Source organism: Rana temporaria, chromosome 2, assembly GCF_905171775.1.
Source record: "Rana temporaria chromosome 2, aRanTem1.1, whole genome shotgun sequence".
In the NCBI taxonomy this organism is placed as follows: Eukaryota; Metazoa; Chordata; class Amphibia; order Anura; family Ranidae; genus Rana; species Rana temporaria.
The window spans coordinates 147208437-147227141 of record NC_053490.1 but is presented as its reverse complement, the minus strand read 5'-3'; the positions used below and the strand labels follow the sequence as shown (position 1 = coordinate 147227141).

The following is an 18705-nucleotide window of genomic DNA, read 5'->3' as shown; positions in this document are numbered from 1 at the left end:
TTTTCTACAGTGTTTCATTTACAATTTGCTTACTACATTGAAGGCAAGACTCTGTGATAATTGTAAGACAGCATTCACACTGGTGATTAAGGCCAGTGCAAATTGTAGCGGCAGGGAATCTTCTGACTCCTTCTGTAGTTCTTAGCAGCTAGGTGCAGCAGCCATTCTCATTCACTATAATGACAGGTCACTGGAGGACACATCTATTAGTGGGTCTCTGCAAAGCCACTGACTACCTTCAGTGAATAGAGCCTGCAGCCACACCAAGCCATTGAGAACTGCATGAGGAACTGCCGCTACAATTTGCATCAAACTTAATCGCCAGTGTGAATGTTACCCAACAGTAAGCAGTAGACTTATGTTAGCCTGTAAAAGGCTGGTGTCATTGCTAATCACATGTGCAGCGCTATGGCAACTGCAGATCTAAATAGAGGCTGAAATGGCACCATCCACTACAGGCAAGGGGAGCCGCAGCATGAAAAAGTTTGAGGTGAGCAAATAAATCTTAGATTTTTGAACAGCCAAAGCAATCTAACAATATATGATTCCAAGATCTTTATGATCATTATCAATCACCAGGGCTGATACCGTTTCATTTGAATTTTTTCCCCCTAATTAACCATTTTCAAATAATAGCTTATAGATTTTTTTCATTTTTTGCATATTTCTCATTAACTTTCTTCATTGGTTGCTAGGATCGCCCTGCATTCTAACGAATCAGTTAACTGGGGCAGCTCCCGTTGTCAGCTGCTGTGCCCCCCACCACCCTCCGCCCCTTTGTAAGGTAGGACAGGAAGAGGGCTCTGTTACTTTCATGAATGACTGAGGAAGCGGGGGGTGATGTAAATGGGGGACTGCAATGTGAAGGAGGGGTACTATAAATTGGGTGAGACCAGGAATGTGAAGGGGGTGATATGAAGGGGGCTGGGAACAGCAATTTCAAGTAGAGAAGTAATATAAAGGGGGGGACGAGGACAAGAATGTGGGGGGGCTGAGGACTAATGTAAAGGGGGAGATGATGTACAGGGGGACGGAGGACACTGATGTAATAAAAGGATGGAGATGTGAAGGATCTGAGGCTAGGTTCACATCATTGCATATTGCATTTGTGTGTAGGTGGTCCATTTATTTCAGTGGGCTGCCTTTAAAGCAGAAACACAGAAAAATAAGTCCCTGACCATTTTTTTTCTAACTGCATCGTACTGAGCTGCATGGTACTGTGACACCATGTGGTGTGGCACTCACGTTTGTGAATTTAAATTCAATACCCCTGACATAGGTGTGCACAGCCTATTGCATTAGGGTGTGCACCCCAAAGCTCATACGCACGTGTATATACAGTATACAGATGGTGTCAGAGCAGTGGACGGTGTCAGTAGAGCAGAGATTGGTGTCAGTAGGGCAGTGGATGGTGTTAGTAGTTTTTATTTTTATTATTCTACACAATCAGAGCCGTTGCTAGGGGGGTGCGGTTCGCACCCGAGTGAAACCCGCTGGAGGGGCGACACCCTCCCGACGGTGAGGATTTTTTTTTTTTTTACAGCTGACCCCTTTGTTCATTCATCAACTTCACCCTGCAGCCTGCTGGGCTGGAACAATACCTCCAGCTCCACGGCCATACCTGGTGTGTGTCCTCCGGCTCCTTCTTCTTCCTCCTCCCTACCCTACAGAGCCAGCGAGCCTCAGCCTGTCACATCTCACACTGCACTGTGATGTGACATCACTACACTCACACAACTTTCTCTGCCTGGGTGGCAAGGCTGCACACTGTGATGGTCGCTGCCCTCCTCTCCAGACTCCAGCTGGCAGCGCCCAGATTCAGAACAGGTGTGGGGGGTCTCCACCCCTGGCCTGAGCACAAGATGAGGTGTGTGTGTGTGGAGCGGAGGGGAGGACTCAGTCTCAGTGTCTGGCGCCCTGACCTGTATGATATGATAAGGAAGGGGGGGTGCAAGGTGGTCTGCTAGACACAGCTATAGATTAGCTGCCCTCCTCTCCTCTCCTCTCCAGACTCTAGCTGCCGACCGGTGCGCAGATTCGGAACAGATGCGAGTACAGTACAGGAGGGAGGGACATTAAACTTGCAAGGGGGTGCCTACCTGCACCCTGTACCTACCTGCTCCCTGTACCTAACTGTACCCTGTACCTCCCTGCACTCTGCACCCTGTACCTAACTGAACCCTGCACCTACCTGCACCCACCTGCACTCTGCACCCTGTACTTCCCTGCACTCTGCACCTTGTACCTAACTGAACCCTGCACCCTGTACCTACCTGCACCATGTACCTACCTGCCCCCACCTGCACTCTGCACCTACCTGCACTCTGTACCTACCTGCACCCTGCACCTCCCCGAACTCTGCACCCTGTACCTAACTGCCCCCACCTGAACTCTGCACCCTGTACCTACCTGCAATCTGCACCCTGTACCTAACTTAACCCTGCACCCACGTGCACTCTGCACCCTTTACCTACCTGCCCCCACCTGCACTCTGCACCCACCTGCACTCTGCACACTGTACCTACCTGCACTCTGCACCCTGTACCTACCTGCACCTCCCCAAACTCTGCACCCTGTACCTAACTGCACCCACCTGAACTCTGCACCCTGTACCTACCTGCACTCTGCACCCTGCACCGACTTGAACTCTGCACCCACCTAAAGGGCTGCACCCACCTCAAATCTGCACTCTGTATGTAGCACCCTCATGGCATTTAATGACCCCCCCACACCCAGTTGCTGTGGCACGCTCAACCCCCGCCCTCCTACTTGGGGAAAGGTGTGGAGCGTGGTTGAGCTCCTGCACCTTTTCTCTGAGAAGAATGTCCTGGGTGACGCTATCAATTAGCACTGCGGCAGTCTTGGTGGGGGGGGGCTTTTTTGGGGGTGGCGTGAGAAGTGCTTGATGCGCTAGCCTGCTCGGTGCCCTACTGCCTGTCCTGCCGAGGGGGTGTGACACCATGTTTTACCACACCGGGTGACACCAACCCTAGTGACGCCACTGTACACAATTATATATATTTTTTTATTACAATTTTTGGGGGGCTTTGGTGAAATATCTGGGGTCTAAAAGGCAAATCAGTGCCACACAAGGGGATTAGGGTATACCCCTGATATAAATGGTAAACTCTAGCTAATGAAAAACACAACATAACAGGATTATTCACCTAGTCGGAATTGTAAGTGTTAGGGAAAAAAAAAAAAAAAAAAGCATAGTGGAAACTGTTCTACTATTTCTGGTGGCTGATAATATTTTACTTGACATTTTTCTTATACTAATCTTCAACATACAAGTACCAATTTTCTGTTCATTCAAGTTTCTGATGCTTCAATGGTGAGAAAAAACACTCAGCAGCCATTCAGGGACTTTGTTGTCACCCACATATCTGGTGACTCAGACAGCAGGATAACCTTTTCCTTTAATTATTAAACTGTATGCCTGTCGTCTGCTTTATCATTTTGTAGAACAGTCTCTAAATCTTGTAAATTAATTGACCAAAAATATTTCATCCGTAATAACCTGTCTTAACAAAAAAGCACACTTATAAAATAAAATTCATAAAAAAAAAAAAAAAAAAAAAAAACCTAGGTCAGAATTTTAGTCTATTCACTGAGCATTAATTTGTCTAGCAAATCACACAGTAAAAAAAAATTGTTTTAGAACAAAAAAAAAGGATATCAGGATAAGCTGATATACAGTAGAACAAATATTTAATAAAAAAAAATATCACCACACCCACCTACTGTAGCAGAATGGAGAATACAAGGGAAACTTTAATTAAGGAAAAGTATACTTTTTCTACATAGAGGCTGTTTAGGGAAATATGAAAAAAATATGGAGAAGGTGGTTTGATACTTTTGGAGGTATGACGAGAAAGGAGAAGTTGGATGAGGGAGAGATGGGGGTAGGGGAAGTAAGAGCATGGGGACTGAGGGGGTGGGGGTTGTGTTTTTTTTCTTTGTTTAGTTTTTATTTATTATTTTTTTCCCTCTCAATACAGGCTGGGTTGTATGTTGTTTTTGTTGTTAGTATATAAAAGAAATAAAAAGATGATTTGATTCAGAAAAAATATTGGATAGGTTTTTAACCACTTGCCGCCCGCCAATGACATATTGACGGCGGCAAAGTGGTTGTAGAATCCTGACTGGACATCATATGACGTCCTCAGGATTCTGAGCCGCTGCGTGCCCCCGGGGGCGCGCATCGCGGCGATCGTTGTTGCGGGGTGTCAGTCTGACACCCCGCAACACCGATCTCGGTAAAGAGTCTCTCACGGAGACTCTTTACCACGTGATCAGCCGTGTCGAATCACGGCTGTTCACGATGTAAACAGGAAGAGCCGTTGATGGCTCTTCCTCACTCGCGTCTGACAGACGCGAGTATAGGAGAGCCGATCAGCGGCTCTCCTGACAGGGGGGGGGTTCGCGCTGATTGTTTATCAGCGCAGCCCCCCCCTCGGATCGCCACATGGACCACCAGGGAAGCCCACCCTGGACCACCAGGGAAGGGCAGATAAAAAAAAAAAAGTCTGTAAAAAAAAAAAAAAAAGCATAAAAAAAAAAAAGATGCCAATCAGTGCCCACAAATGGGCACTGACTGGCAACATAGCTAAATCAGTGCCGCCCCAGTGTCCATCAGTGCCACCCCACATTGTCCATCAGTGCCACCCTACAGTGTCCATCAGTGCCACCCCACAGTGCCCATCCATGCCCAGTGCCCACCTATCAGTGCCCATCTGTGCCACCCATAAGTAGCCATCAGTGCCACCCATAAGTGCCGCCCATGAGTGCCCATCTGTGCCGCCTATGAGTGCCCATCAGTGCCGCCCATGAGTGCCCATCAGTGCCGCCCATGAGTGCCCATCAGTGCCGCCCATGTGTGCCCATCAGTGCCGCATACAAGCGCCGCCAATCAGTGCCACCTCATCTGTGCCCGTCAGTACTACCTCATCGATGTCCATCAGTGCCATCTCATCGGTACCCATCAGTGCCGCCATATCAGTGCCCGTAATTGAAAGAGAAAACTTACTTATTTACAAAAAAATTAACAGAAAAAAATAAAAACGTATTTTTTTTCAAAATTTTCAGTCTTTTTTTAGTTGTTGCGCAAAAAAAAAAAATCGCAGAGGTGATCAAATACCACCAAAAGAAAGCTCTATTTGTGGGAAAAAAAGGACGCCAATTTTGTTTGGGTACAGTGTAGCATGACCGCGCAATTGCCATTCAAAGTGCAACAGTGCTGAAAGCTGAAAATTGGCTTGGGCGGGAAGGTGTATACGTGCCCTGTATGGAAGTGGTTAAAGTACCCACTGGGTGTTAGATGCTGAATAAACAGACCATTGATTTGGTTGTAAAACTATTTGACAGGCCATTTCTATTTATTTGTGGCCAATTCAGTTTGATTGTGTTAAGTACATGTACGGTTAGGGAATTTAAGGAGTTTAAGATGTATTGCATATAAGCTGATCTGGACAAAACTTTTATCTTAATATTAAGAATGATACCAACAGTAGGTTATTTAGCTATCTGTTTGAAAGCATGAAAATAACACAAACATCAGTTTGGGTTTGTACAATCTGATCATCAAAACCTGTAAATTAACAATAATTTAAATATATATTCTGAATGGAAAGTGTGATGGATGATACAACAGGGAATTTTTGTATGATGATAGCATGGTGCCACAACTATGGATAAAACAAAACAAGGTCGTTAAAGGGCAGAATGAGCGTACAATGCAAAAAGAAATGACAGCTAATGGGAAACGGCTAAAATTAGAATTTACTGTACCAGATAGGTAAATGGCTTTATCAACCATGAACTCTTCTGCAAATCGAATGTGACAGAAATTCTTTTTGCTTTTGCGAATTGCTGTAATGTCCCCACATTGCTCAAAGACCTCTTGAATTATCTCCTCTGTAGCGTTTTCAGGTAATCCGCCAACAAATACAGTTTTACAGCCAGGAGGCCTCTCTCTTGTAGATGGAGGAGGCAAATCTATGGACAAATTGGAAATATTAAACACTAAATATTTTCCCTGTCATACAAATGTAACCTATTAAAATGTGAACATTATATTCAAGCACTTTAAAATGAGAGACTCTCAGACAAAATATTGTACGTGGTAAGTTTTCTTTTTATTAGGGTAGAGAATGCACACACCATTTCTATATGTGAATACTCTCTATAGATCACCAACAGGTAATCCATTTTATGTTTGTATACAACATTTAAAAAAATGCTATAATGAAGCACACAGAGTTGCTTTTAAAATAACCCTGAACCTTTACAGTTATAGCACTACAACACATGTAAGCACACATTTTGCATATTCAAACATCATAAAAAGTATGATTTGTTCACAAAAAAATCATATACAGAAAGTGCTACAGGCTTAAGAAAATAATAATAATGTTGGTGATCATATCACTAAACAGAAGGTAGGAAGATATTAGTAACCCAGCTAGTTACATATTTAAGCTGAATTCCAGGAATTATCTTTTTTTTTTTTTTCGTTAGTTCAGCTTGGTCACATCTAAGGCCCCGTACACACGATAGAATCCATCCGCTGAAAAATCCCAGCAAATGGGTTTCAGCGGATAGATCCTATGGTGTGTACACACCAGCGGATCTGTTTCCGCTGATATTTCTCCCCTGGGATGGATTCCAGCAGATCGAATATTTGCTGACATGCCAAACAAATCCATCTGCTGGAATCCATCCCAACGGATGGATCCGCTGGTCTGTATAGACTCACCGTATCCGCGGATAAATCCTCCCGTGTGTATGGGGCCTAAGTCTTTATATCTCACATCCAGGGGGCCACTAGGGGTGAAGGAAATCACTCTAGTAGCCTGTGCCACATACAGTCAGGTCTGGCATCTACCAGGTGCTGCTCGGGAGACTTGCCTTCTATATACTGAAAACAGGGGGTCGCTCAGTCAGAACCACCCCCCTCCCCCCTATTCAGAGAATGTTTTGCATTTTTTTTAATGAATACAAGGAGTTCTCTGAGTGAATGAGGTGGAGATCAGGATGTTATCGTATTCTCCTCTCTGTATGGACCTGTATGGACTAAAAAAATGTAAGATGTTCTCTGAATGGTCCTGATGCAGAGTCAGCGACCCCCGGCGTTCTAGGAACTATCCTCACACTGTCCTAAGTTCACTGGAAATTGCTGCAAAAAACAGTGCTATATCATTTTGTGACGCCATTCTCTGCAGCATTCAGGATTGCCCACCACCGGTGGAAGAGGATTGATGGTGTCATAGGACAAGTGTGCCAAAGTTTAATTGATCATACTTCCATCCAAATTTCAGCTTTAAATTAGCGTAGCTCACTGCTCGCTGTAAGTTTAAAATATACAGCCCAGTATCCAATAGCCATTAAAAATTACATGACTGTGACCCTGGGTCACATCAGCATTGCTTCCATGTAAAAAAAAAAATGTGTACAGCACCATGGTGTTTTATACCCGATTCGGATGTACAAAGATGTGAAAAACTTAGGAGCACTACAGGCCACATACCGGAACAAACTTTTAGACTTTTCCATACTTTCTGACCACTATGGTCAACAGGACACCATATTTTCACAAAAAGGGTTATTGTTTTTCTAAATTATTCAAATACAATTTCTGTTAGAATTTCCATGTTCATACAAGTCTGTATAGATAGAGCAATACAATTTTTTTTTTGCATTTATTCTGGGTGGTATTTGTTTTATTGCTGTGCACGTTTAGTCTGCAGGACATTCATTTTCCTAGTTAGGAACAGCTTGAAACATTTTATAATAAATCAAGACTGAGCATTCATAATCTGTAATAAAGACTTTGGATGAAGATCAATCCTTTACCATTATCTGTAAATATATCTGCCATGTAAACAAACATGGAAAACAAGTATTATTTTATTTCTGTTCAACAACACTGAAAAACATCAAAAGGGATTGGGTGGGAGAAACACAAACACAAAAGAAATAGAAAATAGAAAGAGCTGACATTATGATGAAAAACTCTGCTGGTTATCACCATTTTCTTGTTCCAGATAAAACAGTAAAATGCCAGAACAGAGGAATGCGGTAACCTTAACATCATGCATGGTATGTACTTGCCTCTAATAAAGCTGAAAGCATCCTCTATTATATACATTTAATTGAGAGAGCTTTTAAATATTTTGAGGCAGTTTGTAAAGTTGAGTTTCGTTGTGATGCTGTGACAGGATTACATAAAAAAAATTGCAAGTATCTCCCACAAACAAAATAAAAAGTCTTCAATCCTATGCAAGGTCTCTAAGGTACTAACGCTTGTTTGGTTTCCATTTGTTTTGCTGTTTGTAAAATGGGCAAAATTAAATATCCATAAGTCTAGTTGTTTGGGAAAGACAGTTACTTGAGAAATCTGTATTCGTTTTACAGAACAAATATAAAAATGATAAACTGATGTTGTTAAACATGAACTTGTGAAACCAGATTCAATAACTGCAAGTTTTTATAACAATGAGACTACACATAAAAAAATAACTGTTCAAAAACAGTTCCTACTACATGATATATTGGAATTTAGATGGACAGGTATGATCCAAAGGTTTTTGGGTACCCAAGTAGGTCAGTGGGTCTTCATAAAAAGGGTGAACTCAGACTATGCAAACAGGAGGAGTCACAAACACCTCTTGACCTCAACTCATTAAAAGAAAGAAGCTAGAGAGGGTTTTCTGAACTTCACGCCACATAAAATTGCTAACTAAAACTTGAAAAAAAAACATTAATAACAGTTAAAAGTAAATTAACAGACACCACAGCTCTTCCACCTAGGCACTGGTGAAGTCATTCAGACTTTCAGTGGGATCTTGGGAAGCCTCAGGACTCAAAGTATCTCAAGAATGCACGCTTGCATCTGGGACCCTCAGATTTCTCAAGATCTCATTGGGGTTGTGGCCAAGAGTGGTATGTGAGCAGACATGTCTCACGAAGCTCCCGCACTTGATCCCGTATAGATCCTGCTCCCAGTTTAAATTTGGATCAGAATCAATGCCAGGTCCTGCTGGAATTATCCCTGATCCTCCTGGCTTCCCTAGCTACTCGGTCCAGTGGCAATTTTGACCCGCAAGCAGCAGGAGGAAGGAGAAAAGCCGAACCTCCAACATGGCACTGCAGCATCCCAGTCTCAGCAAGCTCGTGGTGAGGAGAAGCTGAAGGATGTGAGTAAGCTTTCCAAAACCAATGGGAAAGAGCCCCATAAGATATGCTATATTATGCCCAGAAGCTAACTGGGGGGACAGGGCGAGCTTCAGAAACAGACTTAGAAGCAACCCCTGCCATCTTTCATAATAAGGATGCAGGAGAGCCATTCACACAGGGCCCCTCAGTAGCCACTACACCTCAGCTTACTTAAACATAAGAAGATGTGGAGGATGATGAGGCTGATCAACCAACTTTGGCTCATATTCTCAGGGCTGTTCATAAATGCACGGCCTCCATAGATACCCTGAAAAAAGAACTTTGGGGGGGGTGGGTTGAATGAGGAGTTGGGCCTAAGACAAGTCCTGATCCTAATACCACAGCAGTCAACAAAAGCCACGTTAGTGATGTTGAGAGTAAATTGACCCCGCTGATCAGGGATGCACAATCAACCATGCGACTTGCAAAGGCTTACGAGCTAAAGAACGAGGACATTGAAAATCGTTTAAGACAAAATAATTTCTGAATTGAGGGGCTCCTTGAGAGAGATCCCACATAATTCATTGAACAGTGGCTATTGGAGGTTGTTTGGGAAAGAGGCCTTTACTTTATATTCAGTCGAGCGGGCACACAGAGTGCCTCCTAGACCCATGCCATCTGGGCACCGACTGCACACCTTCCTTGCCAGATTACTTAATCATTCTACGCCTAGCCAGAGAGAAAGAATGTCATGCATAATGGAGCTTCTTCTACCTAGATTACTCTGCAGAGGTTCAGAGGTGCAGGGCCCAGTTTACAGATGTTAGAAAAAATTACTACAGTACTTGCATGCAATGTATGCTATGCTATTTCCTGCCAAACTCTGTGTCGGTCAGGGATCAAGCTCACTTTTTTAAAAATGTGGCGGAGGCCTCAAGATGGATGGATGCCAAGGAACACCTTTTCCGGCAAGCAGGGAAACTGGTTCTGTGGGTCTAGTGCAAGAGAATCAGAGTGTCACTCCTTTCTTGTTCTTCTTTTGAGGTCCTACATATTCAGCTTGGAGACACAGATACCCTACACGTTTGGAGAGCGATGGGTTTTGCTCCTACTTTATTTCTTCAAGAGTTAATTGTTACCTACTAGGACATTTGATTACTTTCACAAGTTTCCAGTGGATTACAAATTGGGTTATGAGCAGTGACCCCCTGCTGGCAATACCACTTATTTTTGTTAAACTGTTCTACCTGTTTCTTCCCACATGCCAGTCAGACCAATATGCCAAAATATCCTATCAGTTTTATCTTTTATTTTCTTAGGCCCCTTTCACACTTGTGTGACTTGGGACTGCAAAATCACATTACAAGTCATACCCCATGATTTCCAATGAGTACCATATCTGTGCGACTTCAAGTTGTCCCTGTACTACTTCGATGCAAGTTACACAGGTATTCCCTGGAATCACGTCAAAATCATGCGACTTTGAAGTCGCCATAGTATGAAAGGGGCCTAACTGATAACTTGCATTTTTTACAGAAGTCTGACAATACAGTTGAGGAGGTCCCTGGTCCAAACAGCTTGGCCGGTGACACAAACTGTGCCAATACTCAGGGCATTTGGCCAAAAAGAAGGCCTTGTCCATACAGGTGTGCCCTTGCATCCATTATGTGTAGCTAGGCAGAGATCTGCCTGGGATATTCGGGCTAAGTTTGTGATCATGGCACGTTTCTCTATAAACTTGACTGATAATGATGTCTACAGTCCCCATTCTTTCGTGGAACATTAGAGGCATTCAAAGCCCACTTAAAACGCACTATGATCTTTGCTTCCCTTTAAAAAAATACCTTGCATTTTTATATGTGCCCTGCAAGAGACTTGCTTAGTCCCTTAGCTTCTGTGAATTTCTCTTGGGTAGGTTGGGCACTCCACTCACACCTTCTGTTCTAGGGGGTTGAGTGTTCTGATGCACAGGTCTTTGACTTCCAACTATTTGACAAATTGATAGACACTGAAGGTTGCCATGTCATGTGTATAATTGCTGCTATGTATGTTCCACCGCCTTTCACATGAGCCATTCTAATGCCGCATACACACGATCAAATTTTCCGTCCGTTGGATGGTTTTTCCGACTGAATTCCGCTCAGGCTTGGCTTGCATACACACGGTCACACAAAAGTTCTCGGAACTTTCGACCGTCAAGAACGCGGTGACGTACAACACTACGACGAGCCGAGAAAATTAAGTTCAATGCTTCCGAGCATGCGTCGAATTGTTTCTGAGCATGCGTCGGAATTTTGCGCATCGGAATTGCTACAGACGATTTTTTTCCGTCTGAAAATTTGAGAGCCAGCTCTCACCTTTTTTTTGGCAAAATATCCGATGGAGCATACACACGGTCGGAATTTCCGTTCAAAAGCTCACATCGGACACATCGGCAGCCCAGATGTCCCCCTGATCTTAACTGGTGACCTTAATTGCCATCTCAATGTTAGATAAACACCTCCCTTCGGCTGTTGGGCGTAGTGGCTGCGGTACAGCACTATTGAACTTTGTACTTTGGGGTGGGTGAATCCATGGCGTACTCATAATGCTCAACAAAAACAGTTTTCATGATTTTTCTAAAACACACTTGTCTCTTTCAAGAATTGACTTACTGTATGTCTCTGTACTTCATCAGTAGTTCCCCTCATAGAGGATACACAGTACGGTGTACAGGGAATATCAGATCACTCACCTGCCCTTGTCTTCCTAAATGCCAAACCTACCACTTCACTGCCGCGAGTACCATGGAAGCTAAATGCATTTTGACTGTCACTAATTATTACCGATGGTAGGATCATTCTCGCCACCTGGATGTAGTTGTTGTCTGGGACACTTATAAAGCATTTTTGAGGGGCATTTTTATACATAAGGCTACGGCTGTAAAGAATGCAACGAGAGCCCAGGGAGAACAGGCTGCATGGTTGGTACACAGATTGTAAGTGGTGTTTATTGCTGAACCTTCAGATGCCCATAAAGATGCCTGTCTGGCAGCTCAGGAAATGTTAGACTGAATCACTATATCTGGGGGGGATAGAAAGCATTTCTTTACTAAATTAGCTTTTTAGGAAGAGGGAGAGCAGAGGGGACGCCTATTGGCCAACATTGTACAGTCTCTGCACACCGTACCAGACATTGGAGCATAGCGTACTAAATTGGGGAAAACTGTTAATACTCCAGATCTCATTATGCAGGAACTGGTGGATTTCTACTCCGGTCTTTATGGCTCGCCGGGGGGGCTACTTACTTGAAACTCTACAGGAATTTCTGGAGGGGAAGGATAGAGTTACCCAGTCTGTCAGATTGCCATAGATGGATGTTAGATGCCCCATAACACTGGAGGAGCTGTAAAAGGCCATCAGTTCCCACTCCACCGAGATACAAGGCAGGGGTGCCCCCTCTCCCAAGTCCTGTTCGCCCTTGCCATCGAGCCATTGGCTATTATGCTTTGTTCCGCCCCTGAGGTCGCAGGTATCACGGTCTGCTCTGTTGTTGAGAGGGTGTCGATGTATGCAGACGACACTCTTCTTTACCTTAATGACTCACACAGCTCCCTTTCCGCTGCCCTTTCAATTATTAATACGTTCGGCAGGTTTTCAGGTATTCGGATTAATTGGGACAAGTCGGTCCTTTTTCCTTTGACTCTGGCACCCCCTCCCGATGACCTGCCGGCTCCGCTTCAGTGGGTCGACAGTTTTAGATATCTGGGCATCATGGTTCGCAGAAACCTGTCTGAATACATCGAGGCCAATGTGAACCCTGTTCTCCAGAAGTTTATCCATAGGTGCTCGGCCTGGAGGACCCTGCCTCTCACACCTGTTGGCAGGGTTAACCTGGTTAAAATGTCCTTCCTCCCCAAATTTCTATATGTCATTTTTTGACAGACTTGATCAGGCGGTGGGTACATTTGTTTGGCAGGCCTCGGTCCAGAGGGTGGGTAGGCCCATACTTCAGCTCCCCTTGTCGGAGGGCGGTTTAGCCCTTCCGAACTTTAGGAAATACTACTGGGCGGCTGTGTTGGTGTCTGTTAGATGGTGGTTTGCTCAGGATCGTAATAACCCGCCAGTTACCCTTGAAGCAGCTATATTGGGGTCCTATGCCGGATTGAGTAATTTGGTTTACCGAGGAGTTAGGGCTAGCGCCCAGATTACTGCACCAATGAGGGCCACGGTGGTGGTGTGGGGACAGGTCTCGAGGCTTCTGGTTGAGCCCGGATCTTTCTCCCCCCCACGTCCCTCTGTGGGGCAACCCATCCCTGTCACATCTGAGGACTGTGCCGGATCCGCAGCTGTGGGCGCGATATAACATTAAAACCCTGAGAGATGTCATGACCAGAGGGTCGTTTACTCTCTTTTGGCGTGTTAAAAACGAAGTTTGGACTTCCCCCCTGGATGTTCTTCAGATTTCTTCAGCTTCGGCATGCGATCCGATCGCAGTTTCCAGACCCTATCAAGGTGGAGCCCCACTCGGTGGAGAGGCTCCTTACCTCGCGTATGGTGGACAGGGTACTTTCCTCTATTTACCTTAGGTTGACCTGTGCTGGGGGGGCCGGGGCCTCACGGGCCTTCTCGGCCTGGCAGCGGGACTTGCTGGCACTCACATCAGAGGACTGGTCGGAGGGATTCCAGCAGTGCATTCCCCTCATGATATCGGCGAAGGAGCGTTTCATTCAGTTAAAATGTATTCATAGGGTCTACTATACGCCTCAGAGGCTGGCGGCTATTTACCGTACCTCGGAGGATAAATTTCCTAGATGCAACTGGGACGTGGAGAATTTTATTCACATGGTCTGGCTCTGCCCGAAGGTCCAGGAGTTTTGGCGGCTGGTGACGGCAGAGATTGAATCGATTGGTGGCGTGGCTGTTGGGCTGAATCCCTTGATCCTATTGCTGGGCATTACTGATAACCTCCCTACCCCCACACACAAGAAGCTTTTTATCTTCTTTACGGCTTTTTATGCTCATAAAGCGATCCTACTTCAATGGAAGGCGGCTGACCCGCCTGGTCTGTCTGCCTGGCGGAAACTGGTGAATGACACCCTCCCCATGTATAAGCTAACGTACATTGCACGTAACTGCCCCAAGAAGTTTAATAAGGTTTGGGGGGCTTGGGTGGCGGCCAGGAGATGGACGGTGTAACGTGCCTGGGTCCTGGAATTTCCCCTACCCCTCCCAGGTCTATGGTATGGGTTAGTGTGGCCCTCACACTTAGGTATTTGGTAATAATTCCATGTTTGGGACTCACTGTGGATGCACGCTGTAATATGTGGTGTGGTCACTCCATTTGGCTCGCTGGATGGGATGTGGCCCCTCCCTCTCCTCTCCTCTCCCCCTTCCCTCCCCTTCCCCCTTTTTGTTTTCCTCTCCTATCTGGATAAGCTAACATGGTGATCTCTAATGAAGATGGTTTTTCCTTGCACTATCTGTAACCAATGTTTGGAGCCTTGTGGCCCTGTGTGTATTATTTGATTGATATGAGCATGTAACCATTTGACTTTCTTGAATAAATATTCCTTCTGTTAAAAAAAAAAAAAAAAGGCCATCAGTTTCTTCCCTAATCATAAGGCCCCAGGGGATGACGGTCTCCCTATGGAGTTTTACAAGCAATAAGGGGAGGTCATTTTGCCGCACCTACTTAAAGTACTCAATAATGCCAGGAGGAGTGGTTCCCTTTCAGACTCCATGACTCAGGCCAACATTGTCCTCTTACTAAAACCAGGGAATCTCTTGCAGAGTGACATCAAAATACAAGTGCTGGCTTTGAGATTGAACAAGGCTATTTTGACAATTATTCATGCTGACCAGGCTAGCTTCATGCCTCTGCAGACTACATCTTAACATACAGTCCCCAGCAGACAATAGTGGAGATAGGGCTTTGCTGTCACTGGATACCCATAGGGCATTTAACAGTATAGAATGGCAGTACCTACGGGCAATGATGGGCAAGTTTGGATTTGGTGACATTTCTCTGTCGTGGGTTGAGTTGTCGTATGATGCCACTGAGGCGACAATCAGAGAGGCAGGACAGATCTCACAGCCCTTCCCTTTGCATAGGGGCACCCGACAAGGGTGTCCTCTGTCCCCTCTCTTTTTGCAATTGCCATCGAGACATTAGCAGCTATGATCTGCTCAAACTCCAGTATCGTGGATTCCAATATGCAAGGTTACATGAGAAAATCATGCTGTATGCGGATGACACTATGCTTCTTCTACTGGATACCTCTGAATCTCTGAAAGAGGCAATATCAGTCATGTCCACAGATTTTGGAACCTACTCAGGATAGGTTATTAATTGGACTAAATCATTCATTATGTCACTGGATGCCAATCCTGACAACCAGGTAACTACCTTGCAAAACATCCCAGTATCTATCTCCTTTAAATACTTAGGCATTTATGTCACTCCCAATTGCTTGGAATATGCTTCCCTCAACTTATTGCCCCTACTGGGGCACATTACAGATAAGGCCAAGGTGTGGTCCAAACTCTGGTTATTTGTGTTAGGAAAGTTACCCTTATTAAGATGGTGTTTATGCCCCAACTTCTTTACATTTTGCACAATGCTCCAATGGATATCCCCTTAAAAATGTTTTGCATTATTAATTCGATATTTTGGTTATTTTTGTGGTTAACTAGACCCCCACAAATTAAATTGAAACAACTTCAGAAACCTAAGGATGTGGGAGGATTAGCTTTGCCCAACCCCTGGCTAAATTATCTGGCAGCTCAGTTACAACACATTGCTCGAGTCATACCTGTGGATCGGGTGGCAGTGGAAGGGTGTAAGGATTTCACTATTGTCTTAATGGGTCATGTGACTGACTAGTGATGTGGCTATGGGTCTAGAGGCATTGGCATATGCCAAATCTAATAAACGGTTTCCCACATTTCTCCTCATGCAAACGATATGGAATATATTGCAAAATGTCACTGGCTTCAATAACTACAGCCCTATCTGGGATAACAAATACTACCCTGAACTGCTTCCACTTGACAGCGGACCTAGGTGGAAAAAATATGGGATCGCTTGTCTAAAACAGCTCTTTTGTAATGGCTAAATTATCTTTTTTTACTAAACTACAACAAAAATTCCATACACCACACTATGTGCTTTTACTACTTGCAGTTGCAGCATGCTATTAAGGCACAATCCGGTGGGGAACCGTTGTTACAATCCCAGATCCCTATATTTAATTATATTGCCGAGGTCTCTCAACTCAAAGGGTTTATTTCAAATTGCTACTCGATGTTATCCTCCATATTCTTACAGGGTTTCCCTACTGGAGCTATGAGTAAGTTGGAAAGAAACGTGGGTATATTTTCGAGGAAGAACAGTGGGAGGAGGTTATGCAGGCAGTACAGCCATGATCTCTTAATGTAATGCAGCACTTGTCCCAACTTTACATAGTCCTGCGGGTGCATTTTATGCCTGCTCGGCTGTGTAAAATGGGTGCAAGGGATGATTCTACGTGCATCAGATGTTCTAGGGATCATGGTGATTTCATCCATCTGCTGTGGAGATGCCCAAAACACCATCAGTACTGGTCTAGGGTACTGAACACGATATTTCAGGTCAATGTTCTCGCTGACCCAAAGCATTATATACTAGGTATTCTAGATGAGCTTCCAATTGATAAACATTCTAAACAGGCCATAGCCAGGGCCCTCTTTCAGGCCCGTAAACATATACTTAGGCATTGGAAAGCAGTTGAATCCCCACACTTAAAAGAATGGATCTCACAGATGAGGGTCACCTTGCAGTTTGAAAAGTAAATTTACCATCATAGAGGACGCCCACTAAAATTTAACAAATTATGGGGCCCATGGTTAGGCACCCCAGGGCTCTCCACAGTGGAATTGGTTTTGGATAGACTGGTGTGGTAAAGCTGGTGAGGTATGGAATAAATAAGTAAGAGTTTGTTCAATTACACAATAAATGCCTAGAATTTATGCAGAGACATCCATGTGGGCCCCCTGGTGGGAAACTGACTGTTTGTTGGAATGTGGGCTTGAGAATAGGTTTTATTGTTGCATGCTGTAGACTGTCTGGAATCTTTAATGTGGTTTCTTGATCTTTAATTCTTAATAAAATGTATTCTAGATTCAAAAAAAAATGTCATTGAAAGGCTGAGTGACTGAGCCGCTGCCTAGTCTGCCGAGGCTGGAAATCTGGCTCTCTGGTAAATAGAATGCAATTTTATTTTACAAATATTAGTCCACTTTAATGACAACTTCTGCTGATCTTGAGAACACCACCCATCCAGGTGATATCTGAGCAGTCAAGACATTTTCTAAGACAACAAACAAGGCTCTATATCAGAAACCAACTTATTGGGTTCTGAAAAGCCAATTAAAAGTGATGGCTAGTCTCTCTCATTACTAGGTGCATACTGGCAGTCTTAGTGGCTAGCATGCTCCAGTGAATTTTTCTGTTTCAGTTAAGTCAATGCTGCCAAACATACTACTGCACAGTACCTCTTAGTGCAGATATTTTAACATGGCCAGCACTGTTCTGTTTGTATGAACATTCAATAATGATGAAAAAGTATGACTTTTTAAATATAATATCTAGTATTTTAATTTATAAGCCTAAACCTTAATGGCTAGTCAAGTGGGCTAAATGATATACAGTCACCCTACAAAACAAAATGTATGGCTTTTGTGTTTATACATATACGACCTACAATGGACCCATAGTATAAGTATTCAATCTCAGGGAATAGTTATCATGTATTCCTATATCTTATTATTCTGCTGTCTACTCCTACCATAAGCCAAAGCCTACACCTAAGTCATATTTTTTTAGGTAGAAGTCAGAACCTATACTGTCAATATGCATAATTGAATCAAAAACTTGAACTGCTTTTATCTCATTTCAGAAAGGGAACAAAAGGGTTACAATAGTTCATGAATACTTAAACTTGATGCATTTGAGTGGGGCTTAAATCACCCTGAGAAAAGCAGAGACTGCATCAATGAATATTAAACTGGAGCCATGGTGCTCAGTCTGAAGAAAGACCATCTTGGATCAGTCAGACTGTGACGGATGGAGTCAGCTGGCAGGACTGCATATCATACAGCGAGAGCGAGAAAAGGAACCGAGACAATGAAGGAGTGAAATAATTTTATCTCACTCTGCCCAAGGGAAAAAATAGATTCCAAGCTCTTAAGACAGGATTCATTGCACTCACATTTTTATATATGTACCTTCTTATAGAATAGGAGATGGAAAAAAGTGAAATAAAGCATATAGCGTTATTAATAAACGGCTCATATGGGCATACCCAGAATAATATTCATTCTCTCAATTCATAAACTAAAACTTAAACAATGGGGTAATAAAATAGCAAATAAATACAGACAAGGAAAAGCAGAACATAGGAGAACATGTTTTATATTACAAATCAGTAAGTAGTGTCTAGTAGCATCAATTAGGAGATAAACTCCTTTTTCCATCGTTAACTATTTGGTTATCTGAAACAAGAGGAGATGAGCAATTAATGACAGGTTT

General features: G+C 43.8%; 1 protein-coding gene across 4 annotated transcripts in view; it reads right to left on the bottom strand.

Moving 5' to 3' along the window:
- ENOX1 (ecto-NOX disulfide-thiol exchanger 1) overlaps positions 1–18705 on the bottom strand; it is a 641692-nt gene that overhangs the window by 144203 nt on the left and 478784 nt on the right. For 3 of the 4 annotated variants that reach the window (XM_040341292.1, XM_040341293.1, XM_040341291.1), the window contains exon 8: positions 5791–5997. The exons of the other annotated variant lie outside the window; for it this stretch is intronic. In XM_040341292.1, coding sequence (XP_040197226.1) covers positions 5791–5997 — 207 coding nt within the window. The remainder of the gene's footprint in view (positions 1–5790; positions 5998–18705) is intronic. 4 annotated transcript variants of the gene reach the window in all.